This window comes from Xiphias gladius, chromosome 23 (genome assembly GCF_016859285.1).
Source record: "Xiphias gladius isolate SHS-SW01 ecotype Sanya breed wild chromosome 23, ASM1685928v1, whole genome shotgun sequence".
NCBI classification, from domain to species: domain Eukaryota; kingdom Metazoa; phylum Chordata; class Actinopteri; order Istiophoriformes; family Xiphiidae; genus Xiphias; species Xiphias gladius.
In genome coordinates, this window is record NC_053422.1 from 13482020 (window position 1) to 13501820 (window position 19801).

Here is a 19801-nt window from a genome sequence, read left to right on the forward strand (position 1 = left end):
GTGACCCTCAAAGAGTCCTTTGTTTCTCCCTCATCAGGCATATCTTGGTATTCTGCTCGTCGACTCCCTAGATTATTAGTCATGTTCAGATATACATCATCTCCACCAGCTGTTTTTTTTTTTTTATTATTATCACAACAGCAAGAGATGTCATGTTAAAGTCCAGAGGCACACTCTTGTGTCTCGATAAGTTATTACATGTGATGTGCTTGGATATAGACTCATATTGGGGCTAGTTTTAACACTATGTATGGTTGTGTCCAGTGTCCTCTGCTGCAGCCAAAGTACAGGGCTGCTGCTCACTGTGAACGTTGTAACTCACGGTGCATTGTTAAGAAAGGGCCCCATAGACTCCTTCTATTTAATTTGAACCAGTTTATCTTTTTTTTTTTGAATCTGTGATGTTGATAATTGGCAGTTCCCAACCCTTTTTTTTGGTTGTGACCCCTAAAAAATAAAGTCAAGTCTATGTGCGACACCTTATCACAGATCTACACCAACCCAAGAGATGTGAGCAGTTCGACCAAAGAGTGAATTTCCCTTTGTTTAATTTCAAGGGTTTTTTGAGGTCTGAAGAAGTGGGAGTATTTAGTATTTCACAAACAACTGAAGCTTCAAGCAAAAAATTTGAAAAATATAGTTATTTTGTGTAAAAGATGCAGATGTATGAAAGTTTTTCATTTCAAATACTGACCTCTGTAGTTTCTTCCTTTCTTCGCTATTTATAACATCTTGCGAAAATAATCCCTGCAAACTCCAACAATGATTAAAATCCAGTGATGAACACGTAAAATGTTGTGTTGCTCTGATAAACCTATTGCGTGATGTATTATTTCATTTGATACAGATCGTTTGATTTTGCTTGAAGTGTGAGATTTTGAGCTCCAAATGAGGGGTAAAGCATTTTATGTTAAGACTCTGTTGTGAAAACTGAGCCAAAGCCACAGTAAAATACTATAATAAGGAAGACTAAACACTGAAGTAAATTTCTCTCTGTGGTCAAAACAGATAATTTAGGGTTTGTGTTCTAGTGATGATAATATATCGACAGAAAGCTGCTGGAATGGCCACAGTGGTGTGAAGTGAGAGGCGGTACGACTGTATGTCCCTGTGTGTTTAGATAGCTGTTGCCCTCGTCCACTGTATATCTCTCCTTTACATTGCTTCCTTTTTCCTGTCTTCCTCTGTTAGGACGTCACTATTTTCCTTGTGTCTCTTTTCCCCTCTTCCTTCCTTTTCTTCCACTGTTTATGGAGAGCAGCCTTTCCCTGTTTTGCTTCTTCTGTTTCTTTGTTTTTCATCTTTATTCCCGTCACTCCCTTGACTCTTTCTTTCCCCCCGTCTCAGTGCTTTGGGTCACATTTGTCCCTTCCAAGTCTAAAAATACCGCCTCTGACACACTGACCCCTGCATGTAGTTGACTGGGCCGGGCTCATATACAGTTACACTGTCATGTGGAGGGAGTGCCACTTCTGAGAGGCAGGTGAGGAATGAGGCACCTGTATGTGTGAGCACAAAACATGGGAGTAATGTCACCCTTGAAACTTAGCATTTTAGCACAAAATCTCCCATAAAAACAGGCAAGTAAACATCACACAAAGACAATAAATTAAAAGGACAAGAATTCATTTATTTTATTTTTTTTTGGAATATTGACAGCTGAATACAGAACACATCAGAGCAGCAACAATAGCCTCAAAAGTCCCTCCAATGATCTGTGAGAGTCCGGAGCACAATTTCACATTTTTAAGGGAAGATGAAGATGAAGAGGCGATCGGAGAGAAAGACAGGAGGAAGGAGGGATAAGTGCTGAGAAGGAGTCTGTTTACCAGCAAGACACTGACTCCTGTTTTTGTAGAATGGAGAGGATGGGGGTGGTGTTGGTTCCACTAGACTGCTTTTACCTTGAGCTGGCAGCACAGTTATGTGAAAACTGGTTTGTTTGTACTGAAGCTCAACGTTTCTGAGGTTACTGAAGGACAAATATGAAAGTGTTTGACTGTTAAAAGTCATACAACAGACAAAAAAAACAACAATTACAATATTTGAGGATGAATCCGATGCTCAGTCTATTGCATCTTCTTAATTGTTTCTTTAATTTAAAAAACAAACAATTATCTGTATGGACTTCTATTTTTTCTCCTAATATCTCTTAACAGAAATAATTAAATTAGGCAATCAAGTGATCAATCAGTCGAAAACAACATCTTCATCAGGGTGACCTTGGTCCGGTTTTGGCTTGTTTAGGTGCCAGTGCAATAAAAAGAAGAACGGAGTGATTTGCTGTGTTTAAACGTCCTGAAAGGTTCAAGAGGTAGTCTGAGATGCAGTTTGGTGCTAAAAAAAATGGACAAAACAGCCTCGGCTTGGCTCGGTTTGTCCTTTTTTTTCCAGTTTGGTTTTGTGGCGTCACCACATTGGTCCGGGTTCAGTTCATTTGATCAGTTTCAGGCTCAGCAGGGCCGCCCGGCTGCCGGTCGAGGTGCTCCGAATATCTCCTGTGAGGCATAGGTGATGTAGAGGAAGCCATCAGTGTCGCTGTAGCGGGAGTAAACCTCCCCCATGCTAGAGGACATGCAGGACATGCTCTTCTCCGCCACCAGGAGGAACAGAGCCTGGGTAGAGTCCAATGCAATCTTATTCCTGAGAAGCAGAAAGAGGCAGAGATGATGTAAAACAACAGAGATTTGCTCTAGGACAAGGGGAGAGAGAAGAGGGAGAGGGAGGCAGAGGTGTGGGCAAGCTGAGAGAGAACACTGGTAAATCTGACAGCGTGGGGGAGAAAATGTAAAGGACGGGGGGTTGAATTAAGAAGAAAAAGGGAGAGAAAAATCAGAAAGGAGCTGGATGAGACGTGAGTAGTAACCATAAGAAAAGTCTGACACGGTGCCACAGATCATTTACCTGAGCAGGCAGAGGAACTGACCGAGGGTGAGCTCAAAGGGAACCAGGAACTTCGTTTTGTCCAACAGGGGGAGAGTCTTTTCACGGATGTAACGTTCAACAATCACCTGGGCACAAAAACACATCTGTGATCAGCTGATGGTGCAGTCACGCCCAGCCAAATTAAAATGCATTGAATTTTATAAAATAGCAATTTAAACCAACTCACAGGCAACTTGTTGGGGAATTTAGACCGAATGCTGCACACTTCATCTTTTCTTGTTGCTAAAGAGAAATATTTATAGACATTTTTACACATTTAAAAAAAAACAGCATCCATACATCGTAAGGCCAATATGTTAATGCAAGCACGTTACAGCAACCTACTTACAGAAACTTACAGTAATCAAAGAATCAACTGAAAATGTGACTCACCGAGGCATTTCCTCTGCTTGAAGGGCATCATCTCCATGGATTTCTCAAAAGGAGCCATGTTTGTTTGTTGCTTGGGGTGGTTTGCAGGGACCAGTGGTGATGGAGGTGTGTGCAGCTGGCGGCACCGGCGTGGTCTGGCCCGGGCTGACGGTGAAGTCCCCTCGGGTGGAAGTAAGCAAACCCCACTGAGAAGCTGTGAGCGGTGGTGTTTTATGGGAGGCAGAGATGGGAGGAGTCGAAATGTGACACCAACAAACAAAGGCACACTCCTCGTCCTGGTGGGCAGCGTGTGGATGCAGGGGGTGCATGACCGTGTGTGGAGTGTGTGTGTGTGTGTGTGTGTGTGTGTGTGTCTTCCCCTCCTTACTGGTTCAGATCACATTCACACGTACTGGTTATCTCAGAGAGAATTCTCACATCTTCTTGTGATATTCACACAGAGGAGTACGAACATGAAGATAGAGGTGTAATGAGGGCAGCCCACCATGTGGAGAGCATAAACAACACATGACATTAATGATTCAGACAAACAGGGACTCCAGATGAAACCCCGGTCTTTTAACATGGCTGGTGCCGTGTATATGATAAGGTTTGACAGCTCTGAATTCAACCAACACACACACACACACACACACACACACACACATATTTGTTAGATCCCGACCTTTGACCTCACTATCTGAATGCCATGCTGGCCACGTGGTCACATCATCGTCATATCCCCCATGTTTCTTACAGGTGCAGCATCTCCAAACTGCTGCAAACGGGATGTGAATATCTTTCCATTAATCTTCCATGCAGTTTCTTGTTTTCCTGATCCATCTACTATCATTCACTCACTCCCTATTCACACATGAACTGCATTTAAAAAGGAGAATGCCTTCGCACGTTATGTACTTGAAGCCAGATAAGAACAGTGCAAACTCCATCTGCTGGTGAGGAACATGTGATACCACTGAAAGCTCCACAATCCACACAAAAGGGACCTTGAGGGGCGACTAATTTGTCAACTGGAAACATTTGGTTGAAAAGTTAGAGGGTTTTTTTAGGACATGATCTTTGCTTAAGAGTATTTAAAAGAGAACACTTGAATATACAGGTCCTTTACATGGCGGGTTTTGCTCTATGTCCAATCACATAATAAAGTAAGAGTTGGCGATTCAGTATTTCTCCCTGCTTTTTGACTGAAGGTTCCACGCTACAGTATGTAAACTAAATTAAAGCAATCTGATACAACAGTCCTGTAATGAATCCTACTTTTGTGAAGGTCATGATGTTTCGTTTGTGTAGAAGCTGTTGAAACTGTTGAGGTGTTGATTCAATTTAAGATCATTCCAGTGGCTGTAGTTTGTGGTGCCATTGAACTGTATTGTATTTAACTCAGATACGGACAACTTTCTGCCCCTTATGGAGGGTCCTACACAGTCCGATCGTAGTTTTGGGCCCACCAGCCTGTGGAGGCATAGCAGGGGACAGAAACCGTGTCGCCGGGTGAATATCACCCTCTGCTGGTTGAAAGTTGGCACCAAACCACGCTGCACCTGTCAAAGCTGAGATGCAGAGAGAGTATTTCGACATCAGTCGCGTTTTATTCTCTTCTAGCTGCTTCTCCATGACTGAGTGTTGCTGATAAAAAGGTAATGATCTTTTTCTTTTTATTCAAGCCGCCATCCTCCGTGCACTCTGCGTGTACCCTGTCACCTCCAAGTTGCCATCAAAGGCTAGTGTGCACAACAGACTAGACATGGTAGGTAAATTTACTGTGTGACAGTTTTTGTAGTAATTTGATTAACCATTAACTTTATTTGGGGATCATGCAACATCTAAACACAATGTAAGCTAAAATAATAAGGGCCTAAAACTACATTTCGACACAGATTCCCTGTAGAAGAAGACAGTGCCATCTTTGGTAGCTAATAATGATACTGTGTTTATGCTGAAAATGGGCCTTTTTTTCACAGCAGATATTCGGTGTCAGTAATGACATTAACAATGGCTCCCAGGAGGCCGTGACAGTGTGACAGTGAGCCAGCCTGCACAACACCAGGACCCTGAAACCGAAGCAGCTAAATGGAGTTCAGTCATAATGTCTTCCATGAGAACTAACTGAGCCTCTTCCTTAACAAAATGTTGAGGGGGCAGCCTCTTTAATGAGGGTACTATAGCCTTCACCAATATAATATCATACATATTATATAATCTAAAATGAAAAAGAATATATTATATCTTATATAGTATCCCGTAGAAACTGTATCTTATAATGATACCACTGGTGATTAAAATATATTATGATGAGGTCACTTTATAAAGTCATGTGTAAAAACATTCTGTTACAAGTCCCGTGTTCAAAAATATTTCTTCAATCAAATTATGTACTATCAGATAAAAGTAGTCCTCATTAATGCAGAGTGAATCCCGTCAATTTTAACATTTAAACAATTTCAATTTGTGACGCCGGTGCATTAAAGTATAAACAGCGTTTTAATGCTGTAGCTGGTGGAGAAAACATTCTAAGGACTCACTATACTGTTTGTTTAGTAGTTGAATCAATAATCATGCATCATGCACTATAAAGTGTTCATGCTGAATAGTCGATATGGATCATTTGAAGTAAGTCCTCACAGGTGTTTTCTCTCATTCTCATTATTCTCACCAGTGCGCGGAGTTTGGTGACAATGGCACAACTCCCGGCACAGCTCAGGCCAGTCTGGGCCTGATGGGAGCTCCGACCAGCCGGTCAGGGCGAGTGAAAACACCTGCGTGGGTGAGCCGAGCCCTATAATTTGCAATGTAAACACAGCCCTGGTAAATAAATAGCGGAGCGAGAGGCACAACGGTTTCCTCCGAAACCTAAGCAGAAGTGTGCGGCCAGCCCAAGCTGGGAATACCCGGTAAAGCCCGGTGGGGCTGAGGCGTGATTACATTCCACCACTGGCCGCGGGGGACGCTTGAGAAATGGGAGCATTTGTCCCCCGGCATCCTGAGGATGAGCAGGCTGGGAATTTTTTTTTTTTTTTTTTTTTTTTTTTTTTTTTTCCGTGCGTCCGTTCGAAAAACTTCACCGACCAATCGCTGCGCAGGTCTGGTGCAGTGGCTCCTCCTCCCCGCTGCCTGCTCCCACATGTAACATTATCACGCTCCGTCCGGCTGTTGCATTGTCTCACCGGGAACGCCTGCGTACGGAGCCCGGCACCATGGTAACTCCAACGGACCTGGAGGCTTAGGAGAGACGGTAAAAAAAAAAAAAGGGACAATGTCAACAGGAAGTCAAGCCGGGGTTGATGTGAGGCATGGCTCGCTGATGTTCCGTCAGGCTACTGGTGGATTCATTAATTCTAGTCTTGTGCCAGTCAGCAGGGGCTGCCTGAGACTGTAGGCTGCATGGCACGGTACAGCTGGTGAGGATTCTATATTTCCCTTAATGTTGCGTTAATTCAGGTGGCTGCTATGTTGCTATCGCTCGCCCGGACCTGTGTTGCTCTACCTGGAGCTGCACCCTAGCCCGTCCGTTCCTCTCATCCATTGCGCGGTAACCGAGCGGCGGTCAGCGGTGCGCCCGCGTTTCGCCTGCCGGGCGCCCCGACGAGGATGGCCGCCCGCCGCGGCTGCGTGAACTCGCTCTGGTCGGGCACCGAGCGCGTCCGCATCGGCGAGCGCCTCAAAGCGACGCTGGCCGGGGTGCTGGAGCTGGAGCTGCTCAGGTGCAGACACCTGGAGATGGTGGACGCCGCGCTGGAGGACCGAGCCCCTGCTGCTGCCGCCGCCGCCGAGGAACCACGGGCGGCGGAGGCGAGCGGAACCGCGGAGAGCGCCGCCTCGGATGCCGAGCATGGCTCTGCGACATCCCGCAGGCAACAGGTCAGTCAGTGCGTCTGTCAGCTTATAGCCCGGATCTCTGCATGACGGGATTATTAAATATGGATGCGGGAGTGATGGTGATCTGCCAACAAGCCAGTCCCTCTGCGGCTCAGTAGACAGATCTTATCGCTGCCTGGCGGCGCATGGCTGTGCCGAGAGCTGAATACCCAATTGATTGAGATGGTGCCAGAGAGCATCCAAGCATGCAGCCCGGTCTTTATGCACAGCAGCAGTGTGTGACCGTCACATGGAGCAAATGTCATTGAGGTCAGAGTGCCAGGACCAGCTCCTGTCTGGCTGGCCCTGTGCCCTGCCTCAAGGTTATAAGGGAGGATGTGGTAGGATACAGGCGCTAAAATCTTGTGTACGCATTAATACGCAAACCTGCAACCAGAGGCTGCTGCGTTATTTGGCTCTGGACCGTGGGCTCGTGGGCTGTAAAGGTCACAGTGGCACCCAGTTTGCATCCAAATCACTTTGATCACTATATGAAGGTAGAGTCCATCACCGTCAGTCATCTTGTCCCGAGCTAAAGGTGCACTTTGTGCAGCTCCAATGGAGTGTGACCTACTCAGGAAGGGTTAGGATGTGTGATGTCAGGCTCATCTTTAAACACACCCACACAGAAAAAGAAAGAAACCCCTTTCCCAACCTTGTCCTGAAAACGGATATGCAGGTGGTTTTTGTGACGAGAATGTGGGTTGACATGTAATACAGGAGGAGGGGACGTGAACATGTCCCATCCTGAGGCCTGGATACCGAGGCTGTAGCTGAACATGAATTAAAATTGAACCTGAGAGGACACTAAGATGTAAAATCTATTGAAAATGAGAGGATCATTGTGACTTTTCTCTTCAGAAACACAGCAGGATTTCATTGGGGAAAATGGGAGAAATATTAAGGCTAAAATGGGCATTGGCAAGAAAATACTGAACCATGAAAGTGATAGGGAATACTAGCGCTGAATCGATTAGTTGATTAATTAATTAGCTGATCAGCAGAATAATAATCTGCAAGCATCTTGATCATCAATTAGCCTTTAAGTCATTTTTCAAACAAAAATGACAAAAATCCTCTAGTTCCAACTTCTTAAATATGAGGACTTGCAGCTTTTTTTTGGTCTTGTGTGACAGTAAACTAAATGTCTTTAGGTTTTGGATTGTTTGTCCAACGAAACAAGACGTGAGGATGTCACCTTGGGCTATTGAAAAATGTGATGGCCACTTTTAACCTATTTTCTGACATTTTGTAGCACAAACAATCAGTTGTTAGTTGGAGCCCAAGGGGATAGCACAGCCTGTTTTCTCTTATCATGTGGCACCAGTTTAAAAAATAAAAAAATAATTGCACCTCTCCACAAAAGAGCAAGAAAATGAACTTGTTTTCATTGGTGAAAACATCACCCAATGTATTTTGACACGGTAATGTAAAATCCTTGTGAGCAGAAATGCACATTTTGCTGCGGACCGAAACTTTGAGGGACAGAACGCAGCTGTTTGTGTGTCACTTTCTACAAAATCAGTCTCTCGTGGATAATCTCGGGATCGTTTCCATATTTGACAAACCAGTGACATGACAGGTTCATGTAATGTTGAGCGAGTTTGTCGCCAATCATTTTGATCATCGATTAATCATTCAAGCATAATTACCAGACCGTAATTACCAGGTACAACTTCTCAAATGTGAGGATTTGCTGCTTTTCTTTGTCTTTTGTGATAATGAACTGAATAGATTTTGGTTTTGGACTGTTGGATCAACAAGACAAACACTTGGACGACATCACCTTGTATAAAATGATCTCTCTTTAAGACCAAAACATCATCAGAAAATAAACACACAGTGATATGCAGTATATTCTGAAACCTGTGGACTTAGCAGATTCAGTGCATTGCACATATTGTAGAGTGCGGTGATGTGGTTTTCTACTAAATCAGTCTCTCGTGGATTATCTCTGGATCATTTTTCAGATTTGACAAACCAGTGACACGTTGTGTTCAGGAGCTGCTGGTGTCGGGAGTTTTTTCGCATCAGATGTTACGGTATATGGGCCATTGTTGGCTACATAGTAGCATTTCATTGTCATCCACAGTAAGTAACACACACTTTATCACGGTCACTTTGCACTTTGCACAGTGTTATTACACCGTGAATCTGTGCGCTTGATACCGATGAGTGGTATGAGTCAGCAGCCTGCAGCAGCGTATTACACGTTTAGTCTAAACCAGAGCACAGCTGAGGTCACCTTTGCAGAATGGTATGTTTATTTCACGAAAAAATATGAAATCGTATGTGCATGGAAGCACGGCTCATAATGTGCTGCCTTCCTGGCCACCCACCAACCAACATCTCCTGTAAAGCTCCCCCCCCACCTCGTTGTGATGATATATCCTGTGGAGAGGTCAAGCAGCATTGCTCATTCTCACCTCTGAAGGGAGCTGCCAGTGTAGCAGAGCAGCCTGGGATTCTGCCTTCTGCCTGGGCCGGCCTCCGCCAACACACAGACACACGCACACAACATTTGCATAAATGGCGACTAAATGTTGTTCTTTTTCTTGCAAAAGTGACCACATCTAGTTTGAAATACTGCAGCGGCTGGAGAGCGAACACGGAAGAGAAAGTGGGTTGATACCGGCTGTTTTCTTTACTACCATAAAGGTGGAAAAGAAAAGGTTTCATCCACAAACACGTTATATTCATTTTACCTGAAATTCGTTAGTTTTTTTTTTTAAAAACACAGGTTGTTGTACTTTCAAAAATATAACTATTTTGTAAGCCGAGGATTAGGTGACTCATAACATGATGCGCTCTACTTTAACAACAGCTTTTCATTTTTTTGGAATTAAACTGTTGAAATGTGATTTATCTTTTCTCTAACAGCAGAGAGAGAGAGAGAGAGAGAGCAGAGGTTAGCACTGTGCAAATCCGTGTTTGGCAGGTCGGGATTATGGCTGTTTGGTGTCATCTGTGATGGAAAAATGCAATTTAAAAAGACACTCCTCATCTTTGCAACCATGTGATGAGTTTCCAGCCTTTGTGAAGAATGCAGGTTTTTGAAAAAAGTAACACCTGTTGAAAAGCAGTGCTTGTGGACAGAAAGCACATTTAATTTGCACAGATATGTTTTAATATCATAAATAATTCAGGTTTAGAGTCTGTTTTTATAAACAGAACAAGCTATGGTTTCCAAATCATAAAGCATTCTGCATATACTGTATAAAGTAGAAGAAAAATGGAATTGTCAGTGTGTAACATGTTCACACTTTTCAGCAACTCCTCTGGCCTTCAGAATGGGTGTCAAGGCCAAGTTGGTGAAATCGTCAGTTACCATTTAGTGTTCAAAAATAAAATTCTCCTCGCTAAAGAAAAACCCACAGAGGACAGGAGTTTGAGAAGTGGAAGAGCTTCCCATACTTCACGTATACAGCAGAGCTGCAACAATTAGTCAATTAATTGATGGGCGGAAAATTAATTTGGAATTTATCTTCATAATCTAATTTAATTTTCACAGTTGAGAAGATTATCAGTTTCCTTTTCTTAACAGTACAGTAAACGGACTATCTTTACGGTATGTGTGTCTGCTCCATCTGCAGCGGTGTGAGCGCTCTTACAGAAGGCAGCTTGTGATGAAATTAGGTTTAGTATTGGAAAGCATCATTTTACAAGGAGAGCCATTACCCTGACTTGTGGAGCGAGGCTGCTTTTGTCTCCGGTTCCAGCCCAGGGATCCTTCAGAACTCACGGGGGGGGCCTGGAACATTGATGCAATTTGAAAGATCCACCTGAATGTGTCAGCAAAGCTGGAGCGCATCACTCCACTCGGCGGTGAAGCTGAAGATGAACAGCGTGGGCCGTCTTTATATTTCAATAGCACATTAATAATGCATGAAACAATAAATACTGCACCCTGTAGAACAAGCAAATACTTCTCACCAAACGCTCGCTCCGTCCTACGCTGTTTGACCAAAGTGTTCTGCCTCAACATGGCAACTGCTGCAGTTTGTCTGACTGTAATGAAATAATGCCTTTAGTAAGAGGAGGTGTTTTATGTGTGCAGCTGCGATCATCCAATCGACCCATACATTTTCTACATGTTGTTAAAGAGGGGCTGTGCTGCTCCGTCACATGAAGGTATATCATATTACAGAGCTGAGTGGACCCCCACCCGCTTGTCCGTCAGCCCCCTATGATCTGATCATGCGCTGGTCTCTGTGTAACATTATATCCTGTAATGCGCAATGCTTTATGACGTGGAGGGATAATACAGAGAAGTAGAGGTTTGTGTAAGAAAAAGGCAAAGAAGGATCTTTTTGCAGATAGTCACACATTCAAGGGACTTTCTAAAGGGTAAATTCAAATATTTAAATTGACATAACAAAAGAAGCGAAGGGAAAAAAACTTAAGTTGGGGCCCGTACAAGTGCAGCATGATAAACGCGTGCTTTTATGGCAGTAGGAAGGGAAATGCACAAAGCGGGATTTGCGGCAGAACAGACGAGGACATGCATGCGAGTGAAAGTCGCAACGAGACTGAATTTGTGTGTGTTCAGGTTGAGGATGAGTTAAATATTTCGCCTGGCCCGCTGTGCTGTTGTGGGTCTGTGTGGGTGGAGAAGTGAGTGAGAGTTAGAGAACGAGCAGCTGTAGCTATGGTGAGTAGGGGGTGGCTGGCTCGAAGGATATTACAGAAGTGGGGGGGGGGATTATTTGTCAAGGGGAGTGTGGGGGTGCCTCAAGATGCCCTTCTCTTTCACCCGGCAACCGCTCACCGCTCCCTCCCTGCCTTCACTGCCTTCACGCAATCAGTGACTCACACTCTTATTTCTCAGTCTGTTTCTTTTTTTGTCTCTCTCGCTCATTTTGGTCAGCCACTTCCCACTAGATTCACAGAGGGGAAAAAAAAGAAAAAGTAAAAGAAACGGGACAGGAGTGAGTCGAAGCTCCCTAATCTCTCACAGATAAACCTAAGACAGGTCAAAGTCTGAAACTCTTTCTCCCACTCCCCCCTTCTGCCGCTCCGGCTGCTCTTTGTTACGTCATCTGTCTTCTCCCATTATCTTCTGAATCCCCCTCCTCTCCTGTCTCTCCCCAGCAGTGAGTCACAACCTGTATTGTTTCCTCAGTAACAAGAGGATTGATCAGTACCACTCAGTGTTTCCATTGTCTGGGCTCCGTCAGTCCAATGCAGGGGGCTCTTGGCTGCTGTCCTGGAGGGGCGGGATGGGGGATTCGGAGGATAATTGGAGGAGGGGAGCTACTCTACCATGCCTTTACTAGTCTGGGAAATTGAGGCACTTTGCTACCCTGACAGGGCGATGATTATTCTTGTTATTGTGCGTGGGGCCTCATTCCTGACTGTTCCGGTAAGCGTGGTGTGACGTCATGGGTGTGTGTCTGGCAAATGTTATCATGGACAGACAACACTACACATGGGTCTAACTGTGTCTCTGCAGTTCCAAGGACTTGCGAGCTTAAAGCTGTGGCTTTTACTGTCGGTGGCGGAAAGTAACTGCGTTCATTTACTCAAGTACTGTACTTAAGTACAATTTTTCGGGTACTTTACTTGAGTATTTCCATATAATGCTACTTTCTGCTTCTACTCCGCTACATTTCAGAGGGAAATATTTTGCTTTTTACTCCACTTCTGTTATTTGGAAACTCTAGCTCCTAATTACTTTTCGGATTAAGATTTTACTTAAAAACATGTGATAAACTTAAAAAATACAATAAATAATAAGTCAATTACACGGGACCTTCCTCTGCAGGACAAGTACTTTTACTTTTGAGTACATTTAATACTTCATAATACTTCAATACATAAGAACGATTTGAATAAAGGAAATTTACTTTTAATGGAGTATTTTTACATTGTTGTATTGGGACTTTTTTTTAAGTAAAGGATGTGATTACGTCTTCCATCACAGCAATATACATAGATACAGCATAGGATGTTTTGCTTTTGCAGGGCAATAAATCAAAATGACCATTTATCAGCTTCTAGTAGAATCATGATATGACCTTATCATGTTGTCATTTTACAAATTTCTGTTGTCCAAATGAACGATTCTGAGGAAGATGCACTTAAAAACTAATAAAATGAGTTATTAAAGTTTCATGTTTACACATGTGAAGAGTTTGGGCTCCTGTGATGTTGCACAGTTGAGCATAGTTTATTGTTTTGAACATTTTAAGTATTTTCTATGTGTTGAGTGTCAAGGTTGATTTTTACCACCAAGTTTGGCAAAAATTCTCCGCCAAAACGTCCTGTTACTTGGTGCTTCTGAGCTTTCAGCCGTGTCTCGTGGCCTTCCTCAGATGATGGAGATGGTTTATTTGTTATCATGTGACTTAACATCTGGTTATACAAAGATGCCCTTCTAGTCCAATATTTTGATGCCTTTTTATATGTGATTTAGCACACATTTTCCATACTACTTGACATAGTGATTTCAAACATACTGCCCAGCCCTACATCCATAGGTATTCAGTACATTACCTATGATACTAGCTGCCCCGGTGATGCTTGCACCCTTTGAAAACAGGCTTGTAATCACTTCAGAGGATGGCTTGAGACCCAGAATGGGGTAAGGCTCAGTTAGGGCTGGATGGTAATTCAGTAATCCTTTACGGAGCAATCATATTGTAATTTTATTATCATATTATGTTATTGTTGTAAAAAAAAAAATCTATAGTCCAAAGTAATGGTTCAAACTAAATTGTAATGAAAAAATAACACATCAGTTATTGAATTATTGTTTTACATGTGTGAAAGGTATTTTCTGATATAACGCACAGTAGTGGGACAAAGTTTCTTGCACTGGATGTAAGTCTGATTGAAAACGCCTGATTTTTCAAATGAGATTAATTAAGAGGTTGAAAACACTGGTACAAGTGGAGCCACTTTTAGTATGTGATCATTCGCACAGATGTTTGCCCACTAAACTGAAGATCTGTTGAAATTTCATTTTAGCAAAGAAGCCCTGTAATTTGTCACAGCAAGTAATTCCTGTCATTAAACCCACTGGGTGATAATACGCACACAAAATTAGATTGAATATCATCTAGGTAATTTTGTCACTGTAATATTTTGTAATGTTTAAATAATGTCTTTTCTATGGTTGTAAACACTATGATTGTAATTTTATTTCTGAACTTAATTGATTCCGGGTGATTTTTTTTTGGGAGGGGGGGGGGTTATTTATTTTTTACAGACAAATATGATGTACATACATATAGTCATTGTCACAGTATTTACATATATTGGTCAAAGATACTGCAATATTTGAATTTGTCAGTGGTACCCAGCCATAACTTATCACACTTTTTTTTTTTTTCAGGCTGCCTCTCCTTCAGATATAATGGCATTGCCCTGTCAGAGCAGCCCAGAAGACTGTGGCAGTAATTCAGGGGATGGGACAGTGAACTCATCTGCAAGGGGAAGTAATTCACGCTGGTCCACTCTGTCCTGGGACGCTCCCTCTGACCTGCTCTCTCCCCCAATGCCTGACCCCAGTGGTATGGTCCACCTGGAGAGTGACTCCAGACCCAGTTCAGGTAAAAATGTGTTTTCAGTGGTTAAAATGGTGGACAGCGTGTGATAATAGCACTTACCTGTATGATGACCAACAGTTTTGTCACCTTCTGTTAAAACTAGAGCTCAACCTTGTGTAAGAGAAGTCCCATTAAACATTAACCGTACTCTTTTTACTTTTGTTTACTTGCACTCTTCGTGACTTGGCACTGACACATTCAGTTTCTTTCTTTCTGTCAACCTTTCAGCCTTTCTTGCCAAACTCTTGTCCACTCTCATTGTAACTCTGGTCCCTGTGTTTCTACACCCAACTCAGACATTTCTCTCTCAGCTATGCACTCATTCATGCCTTCTTTTTTGACTATTTTTTACTTTATTGTAGAGGAATTTCCCACCAACTACCCATTTCTGTTCATATACGTCCAAACTAAACACTGTTGGTACTGAAAACATTCCTCAGGATAGACAGTATTTAGAACGGAAAATGTAAAACCTTTAAGTTAAATCTACAATAACAGATGGCATTTTAGGCAGCAACACTGATGACATCCATGACATGAAATTGCTTTTGTTTTGTTTTTTTAACTATTCCTTAAAATTAAAATTAACATAAGCAGTGGAACACAGAAATACCTTGACAATAGGCCCATGTGAACAATCCACGAAAGAAGAAAAAAAAGTCTGACAAAAAAATTAGTTAGCCAAGGAATAAGTGAAATTCCTAATTTAGAGATTTATGAATAAAATAATAAAGATAATTAATAATAATTCAAATGAAATCATGGGCAGTATAGTGACTATACTGGTTGTTTAGTGTCTATAGAAGCATTATAGAAAAATTGCTGGATGTTGTCACTTAATACTGAATTTGTTTTACTCTCTTGTCAAGGTTTCTACTCAGTGAGCGGGAGCTCTCTGTCAGACTCGTGCTACTCTGTGTCCAGTGATGCTGCTCAAGGAGGACCAGCGCCATTGGCCAGACCTCTGAAGCTGTGGGAGCAGGTTCCACTGTCTACTGACAACACTGACATCCTGTGGTCAGAAGCCGCAGTTCAGCAGCAGCAGCAGCAGCAGCAGCAGCAGCAGCAGCAGCAGCAGGAACAACCTGTACCACGGAACAGCCAGGAAGATGCCGAACCAACAGAAGGCACTCCAGTTTCAGGTGAGCAGGTGCAGATAATGGAGGGTATGAATCCTTCCAAGCAAATATGAATCTTCAGTAGACAGCTTGAAGCTAGTTCAGAAAGGGCAACTGAAGACAGTTCAAAGCAGAGTTCGGGCTCTAATCTGTTGGTTAACGTCAGTGGAAGTCTTAAGTCTTGGAAGAGTTGGATATGTAAATATTTAGCGAATGATAATCTAAAATAGAAAAATTATTATGTCTTAAATTCTTCTTCTCTCGTCTTTTACAGTACCAATTGACCTTGAAGTGACAGGTCTGAACTTTGTGTCTGACCTCTGCTCAGGACTCGGTGACTCTCTGATTGTTTCCCTCCTCCCACTGCTTGACCCCACCTCTTCTTCCTCAACCTCCTCCCTCCATCCGAAACCCCACCTGGACACTCGCTACTGTACTGACCTTGTGTCCCGTCGGACCAAAGAGGTTTACTCGTACCCCAGCCCACTGCATGCTGTCGCCCTCCAGAGCCCCCTCTTCACCTCCCAGAGCCAGGAGCAATCAGCCTCTCTGAGTCCTGAAGGACCCAAACATGATGAACCACTTGAGTCCAACACTGACCCAGCTCTGCCTCTCCAGCCTCAGCAGCTCCACACCCTGGCCTCCTTCACCCAGCTGGAGCAGTACATCTCTCGCCTGGCTCGTCAGTACCACAGTCGGGTAACCACCTCCACCTCTGATCTCACTTCAGCTGCCACCCCTGGTTCAGTTGCGCTCAGAGGTCTTTGCACTCCCGGCAAAAGTCATGGATCCACCCAGTCTCTTTCTGCCTTTGAAAGCCGCAGTACACATTCCAATATGCCAGGTGGCAGCATCACTCCCTGTAAGTCATTGCTGGGAAACTCAGCCAGAGTCAGCCTCAGCACTACTGGGAAAAAGGCCACTAGGAACTCAATCAACCTGGGCAACCTTCCTTCAGCAACTGGAGAGGACTTGAACATAAATCTGCATCTCAACCTTAACTTGAATCTGGCCCCTGGTTTAAATTCTAGCCGGGGACTTGTGGACAATCCCAAAAATGGCAGTTGTGGAGCTGTGAGGAGTGACTTTACTACAGCTCCCACTGCATCCACTTCAACACTCTCCGCTGCTACACCCACCCCAGCACTTAGAGCGCGCCCTCGCATTTCAACTTGTCCAAGCAGCCTGAGCCACCGCAGTTCCCTGGAGGTCACTTCAGGGTCTGGACCCTGTTCCGGATTTGGGTCATCAGCTTTCTGTCGCTCATTAGACTGGGGCAGCAGTGCTCCACCTGAGGCTGGACCATCGGTGTTTGGTACAAATGCTGGATCAGCTCCTGAGTCTCAGCGTAGTAGCTTGATCCAAGAGTCCAGCTCCAGTCCCAAATTAAGTGAAGACTCCCCCATGGTGGGAGAGATTTCCCGCCTGTCTGGCCTGTCCAGGGCTGTTGTGGTTGAGCTGATGGAACAAGGTGTGGAGCTGGATATTGACTGCTTCCAAACAGATACTGCAGGTGAGGTGAGGGGTCACAGTAAAACTCACCTGACAGCTCAGACAGATCAGTCACATGACTATACCAGACTGACCGACCTGAATCCCCAGAGACCAATACAGCTCTCCCTCAGTGTCACCCATTCTCCTCAGTCTCAGTCCAGTCTCACCCCTCCTCTCTCACACTCAAGCAGCCCCATACACCCTTACCAGTCCATCCATATTCCCTCTCCCCACTACTCCTCACACTGCCACTTCCAGCAAATCCCTTCTCCATCTGACCTCCCCTCTTCTACGGCCTCCTCCCCTGCTTCGCGCCCTAATCCCAGGGTTCGCTCCCCTCCCCGGCCTCTCCAGCCCTCCCCCTTGGGTGCCACCCCTCTCTCAGTTTTCCGTCGGGATGCGCCATTCCAGTGCTCCCTGCCCCACACCAATACCAGGACCTCTCCTTTGGAGCACGGTGGCATCCAACCAAGAGGTGGATCACTTCGGCAGAGTGGGGGAGGAAGTGGAGGTACTGGCGGGTGGCAGAGGGTGGAGGGGGAGGACTTTATAGAGGAAAACATACCTCCCATAAGTTGATCAGGGCAGCCACAGTAAGCAGCTATGCCAAGAGAGAGGACTACAGCTCTGTTTGGGATGAGGAGGAGCAAAAGGCTCAGACACCAAGAAAGACCTCAAACAAACTCTGGAGGGGCTTTGAGGGACGCCTCTGGGGCAAAGAGTCAGAGAGCGAAAGGGAAGAGATGGACAGGGCTGAGTACGGCTATGGATGGAGGAGGAACAGCATTGGAAGCTGGAGGAGGGAGCACCGCAGGGTAAAGGCTTCATCCAGCAGTAATGACAAGAGGCCAAAAGTAGACAACTCCCCCATTTACTCAAAGAAGAGAGGGAAAGAAGATGGGGAGAGACGCAGCTCCAGCCTCAGGCTTTCCAGAAGGGCTTTGTTTAGGAGCGAATCCCAGGGTTTGCTGGTGCCTCGTAACAACAGTGAGGAGCCCACAAAGCGGGCACACTGGGTCTCCTCATTAGATGTGGGGCAAGGGGTCATGGGCATCAGCAAAGAAGAAGGGGTTAGGCTGCTGAGAGCAAAGGAAGAGGACAAACGCTTGTCCTCCACCGCCAGCCTCTTTAACCTTTCTCGCTCTCAGAGCCTGGAGGGCAGCTGCCACTCCATTTCCCCTCTCTCATCCCCTTCTTTTTCTCCATCCCCTCCTCCACGGATGCCCCTCCAGCGCTCTCGATCACTGAGGGACTTGGGGAGGAGAGTGTTTGGTTCCATGAGGTCTCTGAGTCTCAAACGGAAGCCATCCAAGAAGTGACATTTGTACAATAAATTATCATGAAAGTAGACTATTCTTCCACGATACATTCAATACACCTCTGATGGTGATGGTATTATATTTCAAGAAAAAGGAAGTGCCATCAGTTTTAATTTTCAAAACTTCAAAAGATTTGTTATCGATTAGACAGATACACTGGTTCTACAATACTGGCCATAAAATATCTGCCAGTCCTTTCATCCACCACTAACATGATGGAAGCTCCTCTCAGGCACATAAAAGACTGTAAAACCTGCTATTAATTTTAGTCATGGTTCATGAAATTCATTCCAGTGAAGTTTTTGTAAATTTTTATTGACATAGCCACTTTTTATAGCCTCCCAAAAAACTACAAAATGTCTGTCAAATTTCTCCAAACAGGATCTACGGCATAATCAAGGTGCTCTGTAGCCAAATGATTGCACTGTCTCTCCTAAAGTCTTCCTCACTGGCAATGTGTTATTGTAAATTGTGCAAGCAAGAGTTCTGTAGGATCCAGCATGGCCCATAGAGAAATGTCAGTGAAGAAAACATAGGTGACGACTTCATGTAGGGATGAAGAATTCCTTTTAGATGCTGCAAAGAACTACAAAGCTTTTAAAAACTTAATTAGTGTAGGTTTCAGTGGAGTTTCTCATAGTGTTTAAAAAGGATGTTGTTTAAAAGGATTTGACATCTCAACAGGAAAAATATTCTGGGACCCTTTTGTGGCTTAAAAGTAGCCTAATTTAAAATTATACAAACTCATAATATTGGCTATAAGCAGCTTCATTACATATTGGTTAAATTACCCTGTAACCATGAATATGAATATGAATGTGTATGTGTACACTCCCTCCTGCATGCTGCTCTGTGATTTGTTCAGTACTTGTAGCTATTGTGAGAATGTAATATTCCTCTTTGTTTATGGGCAATATTGCCCCTGAAGTACAATCATATTGGCCAGACAATGACCAAAACCAAGCAAATACTCTTTAACTTGATATTGTGCTCAGGATTTTCAAATAAACACTGAATGATTAAAATATTGATGAGTCGTTTGAAACAAAATGTGGCTTCTCATGGCTTACGAGTAATAAAAGAAGCTGATAACTAAAACTTGTCCTGTTCCTTGAGATACTTGCATTATATGATGTTTCTTAAAAAG

The 19801-nt window shown here is 44.0% G+C and overlaps 2 protein-coding genes across 3 annotated transcripts; one reads left to right on the top strand and one right to left on the bottom strand.

Moving 5' to 3' along the window:
- Window positions 1-1634: 1634 nt before the first annotated feature.
- On the bottom strand, window positions 1635-6280 carry map1lc3cl (microtubule-associated protein 1 light chain 3 gamma, like). Of its 2 annotated transcripts, none has more exons than XM_040119775.1 (5): window positions 5972-6280; window positions 3319-3511; window positions 3113-3168; window positions 2905-3011; window positions 1635-2643 (listed from the first exon to the last, which is right to left on the bottom strand). In XM_040119775.1, the coding sequence occupies exons 2-5, from the start codon at window positions 3374-3376 to the stop codon at window positions 2454-2456; spliced, it is 411 nt and encodes a 136-aa protein (XP_039975709.1). In that variant the 5' UTR covers window positions 3377-3511; window positions 5972-6280; the 3' UTR covers window positions 1635-2453. The 2 variants fall into 2 exon arrangements, with proteins under 2 accessions (XP_039975709.1, XP_039975710.1); XM_040119776.1 differs by lacking the exon at window positions 5972-6280 and adding an exon at window positions 5841-5933.
- Window positions 6281-6906: 626 nt separating this feature from the next.
- On the top strand, window positions 6907-19746 carry si:ch211-168f7.5 (mucin-5AC). The gene is given in 5 exon segments (XM_040120570.1): window positions 6907-7176; window positions 14510-14726; window positions 15593-15865; window positions 16116-17837; window positions 17840-19746. Coding segments are annotated over 5 exon segments (3297 nt in total). The 3' UTR covers window positions 18655-19746.
- Window positions 19747-19801: the final 55 nt, after the last annotated feature.